The following is a 20963-nucleotide window of genomic DNA, read 5'->3' as shown; positions in this document are numbered from 1 at the left end:
TCCCGCGATCAATCCTGAATATTCTTCCGCTCCCGTTTTGATGAACTTTTTTTTTTTTTAAGACGGGGTATTACAAATAGCAACCTTTCCTATGTCATCTTTTCAACTACCAGTTAGTATATGCAAGAAAATACAATCAGCATTGACTCGTTTCTGGTGGGACTCAAATGATGGAAAGAGGAAGATGTGTTGGGTTTCTTGGGAAAAACTAACTAACCCTAAGTGTATGGGAGGTCTCGGGTTTAAAGATATCTAACGTTTCAACACAGCCTTGCTAGCTAAAATACCCTGGAGAATGCTCAACAATCCTAACTGTCTACTATCTAGAGTATTGATGGGCAAGTTTTGTCAAAACGATAGTCTACTGAAGGATCTGTCTTCCTCCAACAGGCGTCTCTACGAATGTCCTCTTCTGGATCATGTGGGCTCTTTGGACAACACGCAATCAACTAGTGTTCGAATCGAGACACCAATCACCCTTAGCGGTAGTGTCGCGAGCAATGGCAGATGCACAAGAATGGAAGCGAGCCCAATTTACCTCCGATCCTCCGAGAACCATACAAAAGGGAATAGCTTTCGCGCTGACACCAACTGTACCGCAAGGAACAATCCTCTGTAATAGTGATGCAGCTTGGAATCAGGCCTCTGAATCGACGGGACTTGGATGGATCTTTACACCTCCAGGATCCCCAACTCTCCAGGGGTCACAACACCAGACTCATGTGCAATCGGCTCTCCTGGCTGAAGCCCTAGCGATCCGATCTGCTCTTCAACACACCATCCAACTTGGCTACACTCAAAACTGGCTCCGATCAGACTCTCTTGTGCTCGTTCGAGCCATCACTTCGATCGCAAAACCGAAGATCCTCCACGCAGTTCTCTCGGATTTCGAAACTCTATCATCTACATTTTCTTTCTGCGTCTTCTCCTTTATCTCAAGAGAGTTTAATGGGCCAGCAGACCTTTTGGCAAAAGCTACTCTTTGTAATATGAACTTTTCTAAAACCTAATCCATTTAATTTAAATGAAATTTGGTTGCTCAGAAAAGAAAAAAAAACACATCAATCATTATAACCATAAACATTTCTACCACTACCAATCCAATTCGCATGATATATTGATAGGAAAGTGGCAATGGGTGGTAGTGGTGGTTGTAAATTGTAATAATAACAAATTGACAATGTTGCATCTGTTGTCTTATCAAGAACTTAATATATACCATGCATGTTTGAATTTAAAATATGACACGACAATGATAGTAATACATTAATACGTAATACGACTTTTCCATATTTACTAATGAATTTGAAGATATCGACGCTAAATTTGATCTGTGCTTTCAAAGCACAAAAAAATCTATGAAAAATTTATATAATCGCAATTTTATTTTATTAAAGTATTAATCCAAATTCCGAACCAAACATAAACCAAAAAATATGATCCGTATCCGGTTTGAAAGGTAAAAAATACCAAAATAGGTTTTATAAAATAGTACAAAACATATTAAAACCTGATGTTAATATTAGCCGAATCCTAACGGATAAACTCACATTTGTTTGAATAGTATTGATTCGTATTTTAACACACGATGATGTACATCAAAGCCAAATGAGCACCAAGACCACAGCTGGATTACTATGTAAAACAGTTTTGAAACTAAACTGAACCGATCCAAACCGAATATATTTTGCCTAATAGACCCAAAACCGACAGTTCTTATCCGGAACTGCACTGAATATTCAAATGCCCAGACCTAAGGCAAATCTTCAAGAAGTTAGTCACTGCACACATCACATTACAACGAAGCGTAAGCTTTTTTAATCAAATGTTGTTCCAACGAAACACTTTTGAAATGGAAAATAACATATTTTAATATATTAAATCATAGTTCAATACACGCCACTTCAAGGCAGACAAATCTCTTTATATACAACTTAGAAATTAATAATACTTGTGGTGGGTCAGACCCAATTCCTCTCTGTCATATATAATTTTCCTCCTTTACCCAAACATAAAAGATAGGTCATCCATGGGAACCTCATCAAGCCCTGCTGTATCAATATCTTGTAGACCCTCAAACCAGTTTCCAATATCTGCCTGCTCACCTATCTCCTCTAGATCATGGAACGCTAGCTTCGAGAAATCTATAGGAGCTTCTTCATCTACTGCACCATCTCCAGAGGTCCCTCCTCGGTTCGAGGTGCCTCTGCCTGCTGGACCTGTCGGGTGAGTTGTTGTCGTTGATCTTGTTTGGTTTTCGTTATTATTCTTTTCTTTGGGTTTCGGTTTGTTCTTGTTCCTGAAACTGTCTTCTCTCTCGCTTCTCTTACCTCTAGCAGCACCTCCTGCATTAAGAACCGCGCTATCTATACTCGTTGTCACTTTGGATGAAGCGCATCCGATAACATCGTCTATCAGTGCTTCTCTCCTCTTCGTACTAGACACTGCACCTACAAAACCCAATTAGCTCAGGTAATCATCTGACAAAAAGGTTTAAAGTGTAGCCACTGCCTGTCCGTTTCATCAAAGAGACTTGACCATCAGCAACTATCTAATAAATACGTTTATGGAGTTGGTGAAGAGAAGAAGAAGAAGGCAGAATGATGCTCTAATACATGCTTTCACATTATTCTAAAGATAATCTTACCATGTTTTCATACATGCAGAAGATGCTATTTTGTAAAGATCAACTTTGTAAACAAAATAGTTCAGGTTTTGCGTACCTGAACCCTTGGCCTCAGCCTGGTGATTAGAAGGTTCATTGAGCGTGTTACTGGCTGTTCCAGAGCCGCCATTTTCTGATGATTTTGCATCGTTGCTGGGAGATGAAAACAGGATGTCTCGAAGTGCAGGATCGGCAAAACAGCTGAGACCAGTCTCATCAAACTTCTGACACCTGGCAAGTGTCCGCCGGGTGAACGCCAGGGCCGCTTGTCTTGTCACCTTGTGGACTTTATATGCTTTATTTCCACGGGATGCCTGTTTTCAGAGTAACATCCATAACCTCATATATATCTTATCCCACAACCATTGATCCAAGTAGATTATGATAAAATGTAAGCATCAACTAGTTTATTACCATTCTTTTCTTGTGTGCTGTTTCCACAAGGTGGTCCATAGCAAGATGCTCAATTTTCCTGCATGTAAACATGAAATCTTAGCAAATATAACAGTTTAACTTGAAAAATAATAAATCGTAAAAAGCCAAAAGCCAACCTTTTCTCATCATCTTTCCCCTTCTGGATGGTAATATTTAGCTTCTCGAGCTTTTCCTTCTTGTTTCGGATCTATGATTGGTCAATGATAGAATGTGAGAAAGGTTACTACGCGTCAAAGAAAATTTTTCAATGGGAAACAAAAAAAAATAACTCTTCCTAGTGACATATATATAAAGCGTGAATTATATTTTTCGTTTACCTGCTGATAAATGCTTTCCTTCAACTCCATAACATCTGTGCTCATAGTTTCTTCGGCCAGATCAGGCTGCGAATAAATAAAAATAAAAATAAGTGAAGAAGTTTTTAAGAGTAATACGTTTTTTTTTCCCCTTTAGCTCAAGTTCATGACAGATTAACTGAGTGGAAAAAACCTACCATTGCCTCAGGAAACACGCCAATGCTCTGTAATTCCAGAAGAAGTCGCTCGTCCAAAGACATAAGCTGATACTGGGTGTCAGATACTGGGAAGTTGGGAATGTTCACTTCCCTAGCTTGCAATTGACCCAGGCCATTCGAAAATGTCTCACCACCGAGTGGCCCATCCGAATGAGAAAGATCATCATCCAACCACTGTTCATTGCTATGCGCAGATACAGACATGCCACCATTTCTGAAAGGGTTAGACACACCACTCCTCTCACTGGAAAATCGGTCAAACAAACAACTCTTCGGGGTCTGAAAATCCCCGCTTGACTCTACTTCAAATTCCATTCTGTCTCTCTCTCTGAACTCGGTGTCAATAAAGGTACACGAACCACTGTGAGAATCATCACTAGCGTAATGAAGGGACAGATTCTTCCCTCCATTGAATTGTACAACTTCTTCTCCATCGTCTTCCTCAATTAAGGCAGAAAGTACCCTCTTATACAGCGGAGTACTCTCATTCAACTTTCTCATGTCCAATCTCTCAAATGAAAGATCAGATTTACATGATGACGCTGGACCTGAATAGTCAACAATTCCCTCACAAATGCGATGCGGTGTTTTCGGCAACTTGATACCCTGAGACAGGAGTCTCATTCATTCATGCAACATTCAGATAAAAAGAATATAAAACTAGACATTGCTGCATAGGTTTACAATGCAACTTACCATGATGTTATAGCCATCTAAGATTGCCTCTGACAGAGATTCATCGAGTTCTTCCGCAAAATTAAGCTGTATATTTACAGCCACAAGTTAACGAGAGATTGGGTTGGCACACTAAGTCACATATATCATATTTTATGGTATGTTGATTATTACCTGATCCTTTATGTTTTGCATGTCATCTGTATTGATGGCAGCAAAGATGTGGTCCATCTTCTTCCAAAACTTGCCAGAACAAGCAAGATCTACAAAAAGATATTTGGAGTTAGAAGGAAATTAATGGCAATAAAACTTGAAAGACAAGACATATGGAAGTATGAGTACTCGCTGCCTTCCGTGCTGAATTAGCTGCTGCAAAAATATCCTCACGATCATCATCTGATTCACCTGAATAACCAAAAATCCACTATATTTATGCTCAGGAACTAACTAGTGACTCCAACGTAAATATGAGGTGCTCTTTGGGGATTTCCCTTTGTACAAATGAAAACAACTGCGCAAGAGCTAATATTTACCAAACCTCAAATTTCAGGGTAAATCCTGTTCAGAATATACTACTGTATGTAGCACTTCCCAGAAAATAGTTCGATGATACAATACTAAACCGTGAATATGGAAAAGACTGAAACTTGAAATGCCAAAAGAAAATAAATACCTGTAATATTTGAAGGAGTGGAATTCGAATTTGAGGCAAGACGAGTAGAAGGTTTACGATCTTTAACCTTTTTCGCTGGTGGACGCCCATATTTGCTGTCCAGAAAGAGAGAGGTAGAACAATTGGTCTCTCGTATTTCAAGCTTTATAGATAATAGAAATAGTTATAAGGTATACGAAACAAATAAAGAACTAAGTTAGCCGTAAATCACCTTCGATTCTTATCTGACGCGATCTTGACATTGTGCAGAGGCTTCTCTACTGATAGATTCTCGGATTTAACCATCCCAGGGTGAAAGCCATAAACAGTTTCATTCTTTCCTTGCTTCCATGCACCACCTCCTTTATGACTAGTTTGAAACTTATTTTTCCTTACAGGTAATAATGGTGACCCTGTTTTAGGAGTTGTGAACAAGTCACCACTAGCAAGAGCACGCTCCCTTGTTTTGTTGTCACCAGCACCGGAGTCCTCACTTTCGGATAACCCATATGGTGATGAAGCATTCTTCAGCTCCCTTTTCACTTTTAAAGGGCTACTATCAACAACTGAGAGTGACCCGGTGGTTCCAGGGGATGCTTTAGGACTGAAATCAGATGTTGCAAAACCTTGAGCTGAGAACTTGGTTTCAGCATGTCTGATAACAGGCGAAACTACATTCGTTCTTCTGGTTCGAGAATTCTTAAGTCTCTGGCCACCCCACTGAGCCATTCCATGTGCAGATGAACCTGCGGGCAATCGAAGCTTTAGATTGTTCTCATAAACGTAACAGATAGTGTATTTAGTCAACACTTAGATTGCCTCAAACCTTGTACTACTCCAGATGGAGACTCGACTATGGATGAAGAATCAACACCTATAACGGCTGCTGTTCTTGGAGCCCTAGAAACCTTTCCTTTCAATATTGCAGTAGAGATATTTGTGGGGCTATCATCTTGTAAGTTTCTTCTGGATAAGCACAATAATGCATTTATCAGTCAAGATCAGTCGCAAACAATTTGATGTTATATCAAAGCAAAAGCTAAAACAAAAAACTTGAGGTATCTGCTTACTTATTGTTTCCCTTAGCCATAAGCCTCTGCTCAGCAAGTACTGACCGGTCCCTTGCAAGTGAAGCAGTTTCCAACTCATTCCTGGATAATGCACCCATACCTGGACTGTCTGGCTCAAATGAAGACTCAGTTCTGTTAATCCCACTGACCCCGGCGGAAGATTTCAATCTGTAACAAATGGACAACATTATGTTTTCTTTGAGAGTGAAAGATTACACATGAGGGATCAAACCGGAAAACTATATACACAACAGTATGTTGCAAAAAAAAAAAAAATTGAACGGTATCCAACATAGTAAAATCAATTTGATAAAGTAAGATCTACCATAACAAATTCAAGATGAAGTCTTGTTTAAGTGAACAACTTGAAAAATCTTGGCAATAACTTAGCTCAAGGTTAATATAAACATGTAAAATATCATAAGTCAATTGAGTAGCAGAGTAGGATTTCCCACTATCACATCATAAAACCTCTCTTTTAGACCCACTTAAGCTCCTCGGACTAGGAAATCCTCAAACGGTGTTCAGCGCTATGTCTAGATTCAGTTAACTAACCAACAGGGGTAACTACCAGTTTTACAAATCTTATATCTTCAAAGCACACCTTAAGTTTTGGGTGTCACAAGAACGCAACTTAGAGTCAACTGTCGGCTTTGGCTGCATGACACGTTGATCAGGATTCATAACTCTGTTGCCTAGAGTTGCAACAGACCGTTTTCTTTTCATTCTTGCTTCCCATCCTTCACCACCAACAGGCAATCTGCGTATCTTCTCCTCCATTCGCACTGTTTCTCCAGAAACACTTGGAGGTGAATCAGATCCCCTTTCTATAACCTGCTGCCTTGCAAGAGTAGAAACTCTACCATCCGCCTGACAGCAATAACACACTAATTGAACATGCCTTTTTTTAAGGAATTCAAAAAGTCGTGTAACATGGAGTGATAGATGAATGCAAAGAAAAATAAACGATTTCCTCAACATTTATAAGCATCATATTAATCTAAAAAGTGAGATTGAGATACAAACCCGCACATCTCCAACAGTGGTACGAGCACGCTTGTTCAATCCAAGCATCTTTTTTCTTTCCTCGGGTCTTTGAGCCATACTGTCTAGCGTTCTCGGAACCTGGTTTCTGACCTTGTCAAAGTTAGCTGCGTCCATTCTCTCACCAGGGGGTGTATCATTTCGCCGTCGTTTCTTTGAACTTAATGTCTCCGCATATTTGTCCAACTTAAATATGGATTCACTTAGTTTCTTTGCTAGATCCCTACAAGGAACCTCAGGCTTTAGTAAAGCTCAACAAAATATAATAATTAAGCAACGACTCCTCTACTAATGAAAATCACGAAGAGAACCAAGATCCATACCCAGCCTCTCTGGAAGTATCTTGCACACTTTCTTTGAAGTGCTTGAGCTCCTCCGTTGCTCCAGGAGGAGAAGGTTTCGGATGAGACATTCCAAAAGAATTATCTTCTGATGAGGCCCTGCTAGGGACGCCGAGGACCCTTCTAAGCTCTCCTGAACGAGTATAGCTTGGATTGCCTAATCTAATCGGCTCCAATGTTAAGACTTGCGACAAATTCGGAGCATCAGATGACAATCCAATCGTTCCCCTGCTCAAATTGCTACCAGAACCTAGCATGATGTCTTCGTCTACCTGCTTCACTCTAAAAGCCACTAAAACCTGCAACCAGAGAGCCCATGACACACAATCAGAAAGTTACGTCATTTCTATATTAGCCCCAAAAACTGCAAACTTTCCATCAACTAGCACAATTCAGGTATCCGTATTATCACTCTTACGCATCACAGAACCCAGCAACGCCAATTTTGAACCAAATACACAACGCGAGCAAATGTCAGGAGAAAAAATAGCAACATTGAAGTTTTTTTAGTAGCGAAATCACTTCACAACACACACAAACAGCTGTAGAACTTTTAAAATCCCTAATCTCGAGAATTGATTACAAGTTTTCGAACAGTTCCACCTTCGCATCTAATCCCAAACCATGAATCGAGAAGTTTAACAAGAAAACCCTAAAATTTACCCACCGCCGCGGCGGGAAATTGGAAAAACCCTAGAATCACGGAGAAGAAGCAAATCACGGACCTGAGCTGCGAGACTCCGAGAAATCGAAGCGTGATGAGGACAGGAGCAAAGCTTGTGAGTATCTTCGCACGAAGTCAAGCCTTTTGTGGGTGGGTATTAGATCAGAGAGGCGAAAAGGAAAATCGCTTCTGTTTGGACGATCTTTCTACGTCCATTGACATTAATTTATTTTTACAGATACCGTGTGCTTTTTGTAGATGATGTCACTAGCTTTGACCGGTTTGTATTTCGGTTTATGTTCCGGTTCGATTTAATTTAGAATGTTTAGGCTCTTATATAGTTTCTGATATATTTTTATGGAGCTAGAAAATTGAGATTTCTTAGATTTATTAGTCCAGTTTACTTTATTTTTATAGAACCTAGCTAGTTTGTTTCAACAAGGTTTTGTTAGTTTGATTTAGTTTTACCTTCACGTATGTTATGATTGGTAAAATCCGGTTAGTAACTCTACCTCCGCCACTGGTATACACGTTCGTCAACCAAAGGACCATAACGTAACTTTTTTTTTTTTAAATGTTAGTATTATACCATTTTGATTTTCACATTGTTGTTTCCAACTTATTACACGAGACAGAAAATAAAACAACAGAACTTGAAGTAACCTTATTCCATAACGTAACCTTCTCCTGTCGAAACAAACTTATAACCCTAAGTTTATAACTTTACAAGATAATGAGCTAGTTGCGTTGCAACGGATTTGTTCGATGTTTTAGTTTAATAAAAACTATAAAATAATAAATTATTTTATTATAGTATTATGATTGTTTTTTTGCATAGGTTGTTTGAGATTTATTTTATAATTAAACCCGTTTTCACACGTAAGTTTAAGTTAATATTTGTATTTTATAATCATGGTGCATAGATGAGTTGTTATAAACTTTAAATAAAGATTAGAGAAAATAATATACATAAACATTTAAACTGAACACAATCTCAAATAAGAAATGAAAAGTAAAAATAAATGAAAGTTAAATACACCAATCGAATCAATGACAACATTATAGATGTTCTTATGTACTAATTTAATGTTTTACTAGATTAAGACCCGCACCTTGCGCGGGATAAAAATTATATATATAAATTATTTTATGTATTATATGTTCTTACATATTATGAAATAATAAATATATATTAAATAATTAAAAGTCAGTAACTATTACATATATAATAAAATTGGTGTGAACGTATAAATCAATTTTATTAATACAAACAATTTTTTTTTAAAATTTGATAGGATATGTAATTAAATTTAAATGATATTAACATACATATGTTTTTTTTTATCATGTGTATCTTTAATAGCAAAAACTTTAAATTACTGATAACAAAATTTTTATTGTGGGACTAATAATTTTAGTAATTGATAATTTAAAAAAATTTATCAATGTTAGTTCAAAACTTTTATCAAAAAAATTATTCAAAGTAAATTTTGAAACTAAAATATTTATTTATTCAATATGGTTTATAGTTTAATTTAGAATGATATATATATACATATATATTTTAAATCTTAATGATTAATTAAATTAGACTTTTACTTATATGATTTTGTAATCATTTGTATTTTGTCATAACAAAAATTTTAAACCATGGATCGCAAAATTTGAATGTGAGACTTTTAACAATTTTAGTAATTTATAGTCATTTTTAAAAATTTAAAATATAAAATATACAGAAAAATCTAAATTTTTATAATATGGTTATTTTGTTTTTTTTAAGTTATTTTAATAGTTTTAAATTAAACAAATTTGATAGAAGATACATTTTTTTTATCAGATCTTTTTTATTCAAAATCATTAATTGTCATATATACTTTACCCACATTAGACAATTCCATAATCTTTATTTAAGGAAATAATAATTGACATTAATAATGAATTTATGGTTAGTTTAATAAAAAGTTTATTATATAATTAGATGGACCAACCTATTTCTCTAGTAATTCTAAGAATCATCTTAGTGATGACATGTGGCTACAAAAAGAAGTTGTAATGTTTCACAAATAATATATAGGGGATTAAATAAGTTTTTAAAATTTTATTTTGCTAGAATTGTTTTAAAAAAGGAAAACATTCTATTTTATAGATCTCCTTTTTTAACGCAACGGGTTTGTTTGATGTTTTAGTTTAATAAAAACTATAAAATAATAAATCATTTTTTTATAGTATTATGATTGTTTTTTTGCATATGTTGTTTGAAATTTATTTTATAATTAAACCCGTTTTCACAAGTAAGTTTAAGTTAATATTTGTATTTTATAATCATGGTGCATAGATGAGTTGTTATAAACTTTAAATAAGGATTAGAGAAAATAATATACATAAACATTTAAACTGAACACAATTTGAAATAAGAAATGAAAAGTAAAAAGAAATGAAAGTTAAATACACCAATCGAATCAATGACAACATTATAGATGTTCTTATGTATTAATTTAATGTTTTATTAAATAAGTTTTTAAAATTTTATTTTGCTAGAATTTTTTTTAAAAAGGAAAACATTCTATTTTATAGATCTCCTTTTTTATTGACAACAAAAAATTAATATTAGATACTCTTTTACGATTTTGTTTACGATTTTAGAAAAGGTAAATTACAGTCATATGACCTATTACAATTATCTTCTCTTTAGAATTACAGAATATATATATTGATATCAAATAATTATTTTTAGTTATTAATAAATATTTTAAAATTTTTATTTTTACAATTCGTATCAATACTAATTTTACATTTCTTTTGTTAATTAAATAATTTTTAGTATCATGTTCATCATCAAACATTCTCCTAAAATATTATCAAATAAATTTTTACAATTCTCTTCTGGTTAGGACTTAAAAATATTATACAAATTTCTTTTGTTTAGGATTTGTTTTTATAAAAAAAGAAAAAAACTATCAAATATTCTTTTACAGATTTGTTGGATTTTAGAAAAGGAAATTAATATTACATAACCTTTTACAATTATATTTTGTCTAGGATTTTAAAAAATAAATTTCTATCAAATAACTATTTCCAGTTAATATTAACTATTTTTATAAGTCGCAATTATCAAAGTTCGTTTTTTCAATATCATTAATATTTTTACAATTTTTCTTGTTAATTGAATAATTGTTACTATCATGTTTATCATTAAATTTTTGAAGTAAAACTTACAATTAAATAAAATTCTACAATTCTCTCTGGTCACGATTTAAAAAAAAAAATTCTTAATTGGTTAAGATTAGAAAAGAATTTTCTTGTAGAAATCTATTTTATTTAAGATTTTAGGAAAAGAAGAAGTTATTTTCACATTATGAAAGTTTTTATTGACACATTCACAATTTAATTTTTTAATTGACACATATTACAATCATATCAGGTGAAATATTTGAAGTTAATTTTGGTTTATAATTTTTAACAAAAAATTATTAAAAAGTAAAGTTAGTTAATTATAAGAAAAATAAGATTACTTTTACGTTTTTATTTTATCTAGACTTTTAAAAAGGAAATTAATTATTTTATTTCTTTTAGATTTTTATACAACTATTTTATTTTTAATAGAAAAATTATGTTTAGTTATTTATATATTTTGTCTTATACATACAAACACATATTTATCATATTTACATATATTCATGTACGACAATAACATCAAAATTAAAAGTTATGCTAGCATCATAAGATGTAATTAGGATAATAAAAAGTTGAGTTGTATCAAGAAATTAAAAGAAAAAACTCAGGTAATACTTTTCATATAAATACCATTGTGTTTTGTAAAAATAATAAGTGAAAACTTAAACCTAAATATAGATGTGTAATATGTGTAGCTATTTTTGTCATAATTTATTAACATACAATTATCTATTAAAAAGGAAAGTTATTTACTTATAAGAAAATAATAAGACTACTTTTACAATTTTCTTTTAATTATGCTTTTAAAAAAGTAAAATTATTTATTTTAAAGTTAGTTTTTCTTCATGCTTTTATTAAATAATTTATTGTACTTGTAGTATTTTACCATTTGTAAAATTACTAATTAACATGATCCAAGGCAATTGTATATTTAAGATTGTGACAAGTGTTAATCTATTTCATAATTAAAAGTATATATACTAAGATACTAACAAAAACAAATTTTATTAAAAGCAATTGTATATTTAAGATTGTGACAAGTGTTAATCTATCTCATAATTAAAAGTATATATACTAAGATACTAACAAAAACGAATTTTATTAAAATCTTATTATATATATTATTTAATAGTAATTTTCCTTTTTTAAAATCCTAATCAAAATATAATTGCAAAAGTTCACTTGTCACAATCTTAAATATACAATTGCCTTGGATCATCTTACTTATCAAAGGAATTATTTTTTACTAAAAGTTTAAATGCCACCTTCAGCACTAGTGTCCGTTGATAGATGATCATCACTCCACAAGAAGCGCCTTAATAATGTCTTCACATTTCTGCTCCTCCTCGCTTAGAAGATGACCATAACCTTGGACTTCGTGGTACTTAATCCATGGGAGCTTCTTTGATATATATTCATTAATTTCTCGTGGAACTACTCTGTCTTCAGTACCCTGCCACATGTGTACTGAACCTACACCTTCAGTAAACGGGTTTTCCAATTCAGTTGGGTCGAACTCCCATGTCGCGAATCCAGCAATCATGTCTCGGTGAAGACATTCATGGTCTCCCTGTTGCCGGACTTTTTCCTGGGGTCCAAATAAATCATTAAAATAATATACAGGGTCAAACTGTGGTACCTTTGAAAATTGAAAATGAAAATACCGCAAAGGAAACCGATGGACCAAAAACCTTATTTCCAATTTCGACTGACTTTAAAAGAATATTTACTTTGATCAATGTGTTTCAAGAGAGATCAAGGCTCTTGTATCAACGTCTTCCATGTGTTCAATTTATAGTTTGATCCACATTAGTTGAAATTAAATAGGTCACATGCAATCCTTTTTTAATTAGATTTTCATTTTCACTAAATTGGAAAACATTTTTTAGGTTTTTACCGTGTGAGGACTCGGATTCTCCAACATCTTCTTTATGATGACCAAATCTGTATCGCTCAGTAACGCACTGTTTCCAGAGATTATACTCGAAGACGAAAACCATTTTTGAGTCAACCACCAATACAAGAGCCAAGGAACATAATGAGCCACTCTAAACGTCCACCGGACATCTTCGGGCAATAGCTTGAACGCTTTACTCAAGATGTCCTGAGGCACTTTAGTCCACCAATAGCTGACAAATGGAACCACTAAGACTGCTCCAGCTAATCTATGATGCATCACCAATTAAGAAATTAAAATAGAAAGTGTAAGTATGTAACACAATGATTTCAAACTTTTACCTGTGGGGAATATATTTGAGGCAGCTATAAACCGAGTAAGCACCGACTGATAACCCTATAACATAGAACTTTGGTCCGATGTTGAGTTTATCAGCGAGTTCTTGAATGTCATATGCTTCACTTTTGACCGTACGTGTAGGGTGTGGATCACTTTCTCCATATCCTGCTCTATCGAAAAACAGAAAATATATCCCTAGTTCCTCAATAAGATCCTGCAACCAAAAAAAAAAAAACTAAACTAAACAGAAAAACTAAGAGCTCAATAAGATCATTGCAATTGAGGTACGGATTTTTCAAAAATAAACTTTGAATTTGAGTTTACAAATAAAATGTTAATAATTGTTCTCACCAAACATTTTTGTCGAATAAAGGCAACCCGAGTTTTAGCTTTTATTTGCGTTTGGTATGCCCTTACATGTAAATGAATTTTTTCCAAAGAAAGTTCACACTGTAAGGGAGTAAACATTTTCACACAAAACATCGTTGTAGAACAAAGACAAACAGAGAATTATCTTCTATCTTTACGTTTACACCTATAATGTTTTTCTCCATAAATCATATTAAAAAGGAAATAAAACATTGCCAAGTTTTATAAAAAAATATTTTGTATCCCTTATATATTAAAAGAGAAGCATCATAATAAATACGTTCACGCTAAACTGGACACATGTTATGTGTAGAAGTATTGTAATAAATGCGTTGACACTAAAATTGACATATGTCACATGTAGATAGCTTCTCAGTCAAACTCTACATAAATATGTTTACACTATGTACTTTACGTTTTTTAATATAAAAATCACATGCATGGTTCTTCTTTACGTTATTTTTACTGTTTACGAATAGAACTAGACAAATTATTCATAAATTTTATTTTTCATGTATTATTTTGAAAAAAAATGTCATTTAATATTAATTAACAGTATCTTTATATATTTATCAACCATCTTTATATACTTTTACATACACATACATGTTGTGCACATTGACGTGAGCACCTTATAACTAAGTATTTCCCACAACTAAAATATCTAATGTTTTGGGAAGTTAAAATATTCTTCTTTCACTATCAACCAAATTGTAATAAAATTATTTGTCTTAATAATTTTCTTTTCTTTTTTTAACTATTATTTGTTTAGAAACTATAATATGAAACCATTGGTTCGACATCACGACTATCTAAGGTTCATAACATGAAAACAAACAAATAATAGTAATTTTTTAATTATCATTAGAAAAAAAACCAAAAATATAAAACATTTTAACCGAACAAACCAAATAAATATTGATTTAAAATGATAATTATATTTTAGGAGATTAAAAACAACCTAAAATCGAATCGATATCCAGATTAAACAGATTAATGTCTTCTTATTAAAAAATAACGAAACTAATAATCACATTGTAATAATCACATTCCGCGTAAGGCGCGGGTTATTAACTAGTAGCTTAATAAGCGACATGAGTTTTTACCCTTAACAAAAGGATTTTGCATAAACGAGGAACCAACTAAATAAATAAAAATCAGAGCGTACCATACCTTAGAGATGGGAAGTTCCATGTCTTTGGAGTTGTTAAATCCATGAACAACGATGATCTTGTGATTAGCATTGGCTCTATCAACGCCAGATTCTCTATAAGCAAGATATCTTCCATCACTGAGCTTGATTCTCGTCGAAGTAATCAGAGGACCGTGAGGAACGCCGCAGACTCGCGGCGGTGGAGGCTTCAATGATCGGTAAATGTAGCTTGCAAGGCAGACAAGGATTGCAACGATCACTGAAAGCATCATTATTGATATATAAACCTGAAATAAAAGGAGGCTTGAGTTAAAAATGCATAATCTTGAACTTGATTGAACTTAATGAATTAGAAATATTAGGAGAAAGAGAGAAGGGATGATGCCTTTAGGTTTAGGTTAAACTATAGATCTCATATAAGGGAAGAGTTACAGAGTCCTATCGATTCCTCTCTTATTTTTTTTCTGAAATTACGAGTTTATTACGAAAAGAGTAACATAAAGAGATGAGTGATGAGAATGAAAAGAGACGCAATCACCGTCAGATAGGAACCCACTTGTTGTCGCAGCAGACAGTAGGAGGCATGGTAGTCTAGCCACGCATTATTGTGACGTTGACATGCGTTAATTGCTCTCTAACCTCTTGCAACTTTCATATATTTGTTCTCGTGAATCTTACGGAGTGGATTACATGTTAAAAAGTAGCCAAAATTAAATAACTGACTATACATATAAAACTAACAAATAACTTTTAACAGTATATATTATCTACTACTAAAATGTTTCCAGCTAGAAAATTTTACCATCTTGAAAAATAGTCTTTATAAAAAAAACGAATATCATATCTCAGTTAAAAACAATAAAACATTTTGAAACACAATATGAAAGTGAAAAATCATTAATACCTAATCTCTTTTCTTCTTTCTTCTATCTTTTGTATTTTAATCTTTTATAATTATTGTGTATTAGAATTAAGAACAAAATAATTTTGAGTAGGTATATGAATAATCTGTGACAAGTGGTTAAAAAAAAAAAAGAATAATCTGTGACACTGTTGTGAACAAGGCCCAGTCCAGAGAAAGGCCCAAACTAAAATCCATTTGCCAAGAACATTGACTTCTTCACAGAAAAGATTTTGGTTTGGTTCAAGAAACACTTCGGTTTTCCTTTTCGAGTTAATTTTCCGGTACGATTCGGACGGAAACAACGTTTCTCGGTCAGAAAGACAGAAATTATAACCAGCATTAAGAATTTTGAGAAGAAATTAAAACTCGATTGAACCCCAAACCGAATTAACCGAAGCGGCTACAGAACGACCATAGGAACAGTGACACGGTACACATTAAAGATCGAAGATAGCAACATGCAGAGATTTAAAGAGATAAAAACAAAGAAACAACTCGAGACCAAAACCACCTGTCCAGAGAAAGACACCCATTACGACACGTGTCGAAGCCCTACATGCTCCCGAACACTTGTTCATCCTCGGAGAAGACAGAGCAGCATTCTCACTTTCACACTGCACCGTTAGAGACAGAGGACCTCGCGTCTTCTATATTATGTTTTTGCATCTGAACCCCTAAAAGCGATCTCCGTGAACACTCGAAAAGACATTGGTCTTACTTAAAATCCGACAGTTAAAAAGATTTGGATCGATGAAGGTGCACGAGACAAGATCTCACGCTCACATGTCTAGCGACGAGCAGAAGGTTTCAACACTAACTGTTATTGTAATTTGTATTTTGTATTATAACGAGTATATAATATACTCCACTGTTTTCTTCAGAAGGGAAACATGCGGAAGCACAAAGCAGAAGGGAAGCTTCCCGAAGCAGAACAATCTCCAAAGAAGGCAAAGTCAGAAAAGGATTCCGTCAACGGCACCGGAGATGAGTATAAGGAGTTTTGCAAAGCGGTGGAGGAGAATCTGTCCGTTGATCAGATTAAAGAAGTTCTTGAAACCAACGGTCAGGATTGTTCTGCTCCGGAAGAGACCTTGCTAGCTCAATGGTTAGTCTTAACTTCATTATTTGTATATGTTTTCATATTTTTGAAGTTTATATTTTTTGCTTTGAGCAGCCAAGATTTGCTGTTCTATGGGGCTTTAGATAAATGTCCTTTATGCGGAGGTAATCTGATATGCGACAATGAGAAGAGATTCGTATGTGGAGGTGAGATTAGTGAATGGTGTAGCTGCGTGTTCAGCACGAAAAGTCCTCCCAGGAAAGAGGAGCCAATTAAACTTCCTGATTCCGTCTTGAACTCTGCTATATCTGACGTAAGTTGAAGGAACTGATCCATAAAGCCTCTGTTTACAGAATTTTTGTTTTCCGGTTGTCATATTTTGTTGTTTTATGTAGCTAATCAAGAAACACCAAGATCCCAAAACTCGACCTAAAAGAGAGTTAAGCTCTGATAAACCATTCGCAGGAATGATGATTTCTCTCATGGGACGTCTCACCAGAACACATGTAACGTAGCCTGACTTTGTTTTGATCTTTATGTGTGCTTCCGTGTGATACACGCTAAGAGTGGTTTTCCCTGCATGTTGTTATAGCAATATTGGAAGAACAAGATAGAGAAACACGGTGGGAAAGTCTCCAACTCTGTTAAAGGGGTGACATGTCTGGTGGTTTCACCTGCTGAAAGAGAACGTGGTGGTTCTTCAAAACTGGTGGAAGCAATGTAAGAGAAAAGAGTTTTGTAATGGAATTGATTTGGTTCTATTTTTTTTCAAGTCTTTGACTTGGTATTGTTACTTTTGCCTCAAGGGAACAAGGTCTACCAGTTGTGAGTGAAGCTTGGCTGATCGATAGCATTGAAAAACAAGAAGCTCAGCCACTGGAAGCATATGACGTGGTCAGTGATCTCTCAGTGGAAGGGAAAGGAATCCCGTGGGACAAGCAAGATCAAAGCGAGGAAGCAATTGAATCCTTATCAGCCGAGGTATTCATTAGCCCATCTAGTTGATACTATCTTCAAATGCGACATTGCTTGAAGAATATAGTGTTTGTTGTTTTCAGCTAAAAATGTTTGGGAAGAGAGGTGTCTACAAGGACACAAAGCTCGAGGAGAATGGTGGAAAGATCTTTGAAAAGGACGGGCTCTTGTATAACTGTGCATTCTCACTATGCGACTTAGGGAAAGGGCGTAATGAGTATTGTATCATGCAGCTAGTCACGGTGCCTGAAAGCAACTTGAACATGTACTTCAAGAGAGGAAAAGTAGGAGATGATCCAAATGCAGAAGAGCGGCTCGAGGAGTGGGAGGATGAAGAAGAGGCCATCAAAGAGTTCGCAAGGCTGTTCGAGGAGATAACAGGGAATGAGTTCGAGCCATGGGAACGTGAGAAGAAAATTCAGAAGAAGCCTCATAAGTTCTTCCCCATTGATATGGTAAAGTCCCCTGTACCTTGCACCTCAAGGTTAACTCTTTGGTAATGCGTTAGTAAATGTTTAGTATTTTGATTTCGTCAGGATGATGGAATCGATGTGAGAAGTGGAGCACTTGGACTAAGGCAGCTCGGTGTTGCTTCAGCTCATTGCAAGCTTGATTCGTTTGTTGCAAACTTTCTTAAAGTTGTCTGTGGTCAAGAGATCTACAAGTAAGTTTCTTAGCACAAACTTTCCACTCTACTTGTGAATGTTGTGATCTTTGGATCTTTTGTTTCAGATATGCATTGATGGAGCTTGGTTTAGATCCGCCTGATCTTCCTATGGGAATGCTAACTGATATCCACTTGAAACGATGTAGGTCGTGGTGGACTAACTAAAATCTTTTTATACAGTTCTTGCTGTCATATTTTAACTAATGTGTTGCGTCTCTATTTTCTTTTAAGGCGAGGAGGTGTTACTCGAGTTTGTTGAGAAGCTGAAGACAACAAAGGAGTCTGGTCAGAAAGCTGAAGCAATGTGGGCGGATTTTAGCTCACGTTGGTTCTCTTTGATGCACAGCACAAGACCAATGCGATTGCACGACTTCAATGAACTCGCAGATCATGTAAGTAAAACTAATATTCTGTCTTTGTTACTTGTGTTGTACAATGAAAATTTTATAGTATTGGATATATGTGGTTGCAGGCTGCGTCTGCTTTCGAGACAGTGAGGGACATAAACACAGCCTCACGTTTGGTAGGGGACATGAGAGGAGACACACTTGACGACCCACTGTCTGATCGGTACAACAAACTTGGCTGCAAAATCTCTGTGGTTGACAAAGAGTCGGAAGATTATAAAATGATTGTCAAGTATCTGGAGACTACTTATGAGCCGGTGAAAGTCTCTGACGTTGTAAGTTCCCGTCTCTTACGCATGGATTTAAAAAATAAATAAATGTTGAAGATAATTTAGCTAAAATGATGTTTTGTGGTGTTGTTTCAGGCGTATAGTGCGACAGTGGTGAATGTATTCGCAGTCGAATCAAAAGCAATTCCTTCTTTAGATGACATCAAGAAGCTACCAAACAAGGTCCTCTTATGGTGTGGTAAGGAATCAAAATCTGTGAATACTGTTTGTCCCTTTTTGTGAAACTAGTCAAACTCAATATTGATGTTTTTTCTTCACTCAGGGTCTAGGAGCTCAAATCTATTGCGACACATCTACAAAGGGTTCTTACCTGCTGTTTGCTCTCTTCCTGTCCCTGGTTACATGGTAAATAAAGAGAAGCTCTTCTTTGGCCTTTTCTTCCATATGGCTTATTGTGTGGTATTTTTGTTTGTAGTTTGGGAGAGCGATAGTATGCTCAGATGCAGCTGCAGAAGCAGCAAGGTACGGTTTCACAGCTGTGGATAGACCAGAAGGGTTTCTTGTGTTGGCAGTGGCATCGCTTGGTGAAGAAGTTAAGGAGTTCACAAGCCCACCAGAGGACACGAAGACATTGGAAGAAAAGAAGGTTGGAGTGAAAGGGTTAGGAAGGAAGAAGACTGAAGAATCAGAGCATTTCATGTGGAGAGATGACATAAAAGTCCCTTGTGGAAAATTAGTTCCATCCGAACATAAGGACAGTCCTCTCGAGTACAACGAGTACGCAGTGTATGATCCGAAACAGGTAAAACAGGGCAAAAACCAAGTTTGTTTATGCTTTATTACACTTAACTATGTTGTGACTTATTGGCGTATTGTTTTTATTTTCTGGTCAGACGAGTATAAGATTCTTGGTGGAAGTGAAGTACGAGGAGAAGGGAACCGAGATAGTTGATGTGGAACCAGAGTAGATTCATATATGGGACGAGACGGTTTTTTGGTGGCGAGAATCCATGGGCGACGGTTTTTGGTGTTTCATGTGGTTGTATATTAGGTTTATCAGTGGCGAATGTATTAGAAGTAGTTTTCTTTTCTTGGGTTGTAAGGAAAATGTTGACCTATATGCAACTGCTCTGCTGTGTGAAGCTTTTTGCCATGTATATAGTATTTACACAGTTACTAAAGACTTCACTGTTAGTGTATGTTTCTGGCTCATCACTCTTGAATTCTGATATGGGATGCGCTCAAGTGTTTGTCATCTTGACTACAAAGTTCCCAAAGATTGAATATGTCTACGTTGGCATGGTATTGAGGTTCTTCGGCTCGTTAGTATAGGGTTTGCATCGATTAGTATGTTTGTTTTGCTTGACACACAAGCGTAAGGTCTATCCTGGTTACTAGATGCCGAGCGGTTTGGGACTTTGGGTGGTGAGAAGCCATCGAAGACGGCTTTTGGTGTGTTCATGTTTTCTTTATTAGGTTACTTATTTTCTTGGGTGGGAAGGAAACTTTTAAATAACTGCTCTGCTGCCTGGAACTTTTTGCTACTATATATTCACACCGTTATTAACTAATTTATACTGTCAAAAATGGTCTTACCTGTGTTTTTTTTAGTTTACTGAGGTTGCAAACAGGTTGTTAAAACTTGCGCATTACATGTAGTTAACAATATCTAGCCAGAAGCGTATTGATTTGTTTCTGGATGTTTCCGTCTTTCACCTTCATTTTTTG

General features: G+C 35.0%; 3 protein-coding genes and 1 long non-coding RNA gene across 8 annotated transcripts; 2 read left to right on the top strand and 2 right to left on the bottom strand.

The window, feature by feature from the left end:
• Positions 1–1853: 1853 nt before the first annotated feature.
• LOC106412672 lies at positions 1854–8312 on the bottom strand. 3 transcript variants are annotated; one of them, XM_048767357.1, is made up of 17 exons: positions 8122–8312; positions 7379–7695; positions 7038–7278; positions 6616–6881; positions 6012–6179; positions 5768–5907; positions 5174–5687; positions 4963–5057; positions 4632–4694; positions 4464–4552; positions 4311–4376; positions 3594–4220; positions 3418–3483; positions 3217–3287; positions 3080–3137; positions 2724–2979; positions 1854–2450 (listed from the first exon to the last, which is right to left on the bottom strand). In XM_048767357.1, exons 2-17 carry the CDS (start codon positions 7651–7653, stop codon positions 2002–2004), a joined length of 3444 nt encoding a protein of 1147 aa, XP_048623314.1. In that variant the 5' UTR covers positions 7654–7695; positions 8122–8312; the 3' UTR covers positions 1854–2001. The 3 variants fall into 3 exon arrangements, with proteins under 3 accessions (XP_048623314.1, XP_048623316.1, XP_048623315.1); XM_048767359.1 differs by having other exon boundaries at positions 1854–2444; XM_048767358.1 differs by having other exon boundaries at positions 7044–7278.
• On the top strand, positions 2360–2740 carry LOC125592358. The gene is made up of 2 exons (XR_007328251.1): positions 2360–2472; positions 2667–2740. It is a non-coding gene; the product is annotated as an uncharacterized LOC125592358 (long non-coding RNA).
• A 4000-nt stretch (positions 8313–12312) lies between the features above and the next one.
• LOC125592357 lies at positions 12313–15557 on the bottom strand. Of its 2 annotated transcripts, XM_048767355.1 has the most exons (6): positions 15378–15554; positions 15013–15279; positions 13822–13920; positions 13473–13684; positions 13132–13399; positions 12313–12822 (listed from the first exon to the last, which is right to left on the bottom strand). In XM_048767355.1, the coding sequence occupies exons 2-6, from the start codon at positions 15262–15264 to the stop codon at positions 12532–12534; spliced, it is 1122 nt and encodes a 373-aa protein (XP_048623312.1). In that variant the 5' UTR covers positions 15265–15279; positions 15378–15554; the 3' UTR covers positions 12313–12531. The 2 variants fall into 2 exon arrangements, with proteins under 2 accessions (XP_048623312.1, XP_048623313.1); XM_048767356.1 differs by lacking the exon at positions 13822–13920 and having other exon boundaries at positions 15378–15557.
• A 987-nt stretch (positions 15558–16544) lies between these two features.
• LOC106408172 (protein ADP-ribosyltransferase PARP3) lies at positions 16545–20490 on the top strand. 2 transcript variants are annotated; one of them, XM_048767353.1, is made up of 15 exons: positions 16545–16700; positions 16778–17001; positions 17071–17269; positions 17352–17462; positions 17549–17676; positions 17763–17937; positions 18015–18386; positions 18468–18595; positions 18664–18740; positions 18830–18990; positions 19071–19280; positions 19371–19473; positions 19558–19640; positions 19711–20037; positions 20129–20490. In XM_048767353.1, the coding sequence occupies exons 1-15, from the start codon at positions 16647–16649 to the stop codon at positions 20201–20203; spliced, it is 2427 nt and encodes an 808-aa protein (XP_048623310.1). In that variant the 5' UTR covers positions 16545–16646; the 3' UTR covers positions 20204–20490. The 2 variants fall into 2 exon arrangements, with proteins under 2 accessions (XP_048623310.1, XP_048623311.1); XM_048767354.1 differs by lacking the exon at positions 16545–16700 and having other exon boundaries at positions 16796–17001; positions 17048–17269.
• The last annotated feature ends 473 nt before the right edge of the window (positions 20491–20963 follow it).

The sequence above is a fragment of the Brassica napus genome, chromosome C9 (assembly GCF_020379485.1).
Source record: "Brassica napus cultivar Da-Ae chromosome C9, Da-Ae, whole genome shotgun sequence".
Taxonomy (NCBI): domain Eukaryota; kingdom Viridiplantae; phylum Streptophyta; class Magnoliopsida; order Brassicales; family Brassicaceae; genus Brassica; species Brassica napus.
This window is presented reverse-complemented; position numbering and strand designations above follow the sequence as displayed.

What these genes read in the sequence shown, in the direction of transcription:
- LOC106412672 (XM_048767357.1), bottom strand. Translation starts at nt 7,653, where the DNA reads ATGCTAGGTTCTGGTAGCAATTTGAGCAGGGGAACGATTGGATTGTCA. An exon ending in TCCATCTGGAGTAGTACAAG is followed by an intron (nt 5,688 to 5,767) that starts GTTTGAGGCAAT and finishes GATTGCCCGCAG; the next exon opens with GTTCATCTGCACATGGAATG. An exon ending in TTCAGCACGGAAGGCAGCGA is followed by an intron (nt 4,553 to 4,631) that starts GTACTCATACTT and finishes ATCTTTTTGTAG; the next exon opens with ATCTTGCTTGTTCTGGCAAG.
- LOC106408172 (XM_048767353.1), top strand. Translation starts at nt 16,647, where the DNA reads ATGAAGGTGCACGAGACAAGATCTCACGCTCACATGTCTAGCGACGAG. An exon ending in TGATATCCACTTGAAACGAT is followed by an intron (nt 18,741 to 18,829) that starts GTAGGTCGTGGT and finishes TTTTCTTTTAAG; the next exon opens with GCGAGGAGGTGTTACTCGAG. An exon ending in TTCCTGTCCCTGGTTACATG is followed by an intron (nt 19,641 to 19,710) that starts GTAAATAAAGAG and finishes TTTTGTTTGTAG; the next exon opens with TTTGGGAGAGCGATAGTATG.
- LOC125592357 (XM_048767355.1), bottom strand. Translation starts at nt 15,264, where the DNA reads ATGATGCTTTCAGTGATCGTTGCAATCCTTGTCTGCCTTGCAAGCTAC. An exon ending in TGGAACTTCCCATCTCTAAG is followed by an intron (nt 13,921 to 15,012) that starts GTATGGTACGCT and finishes ACTCCCTTACAG; the next exon opens with TGTGAACTTTCTTTGGAAAA. An exon ending in AGAATCCGAGTCCTCACACG is followed by an intron (nt 12,823 to 13,131) that starts GTAAAAACCTAA and finishes TTTGGACCCCAG; the next exon opens with GAAAAAGTCCGGCAACAGGG.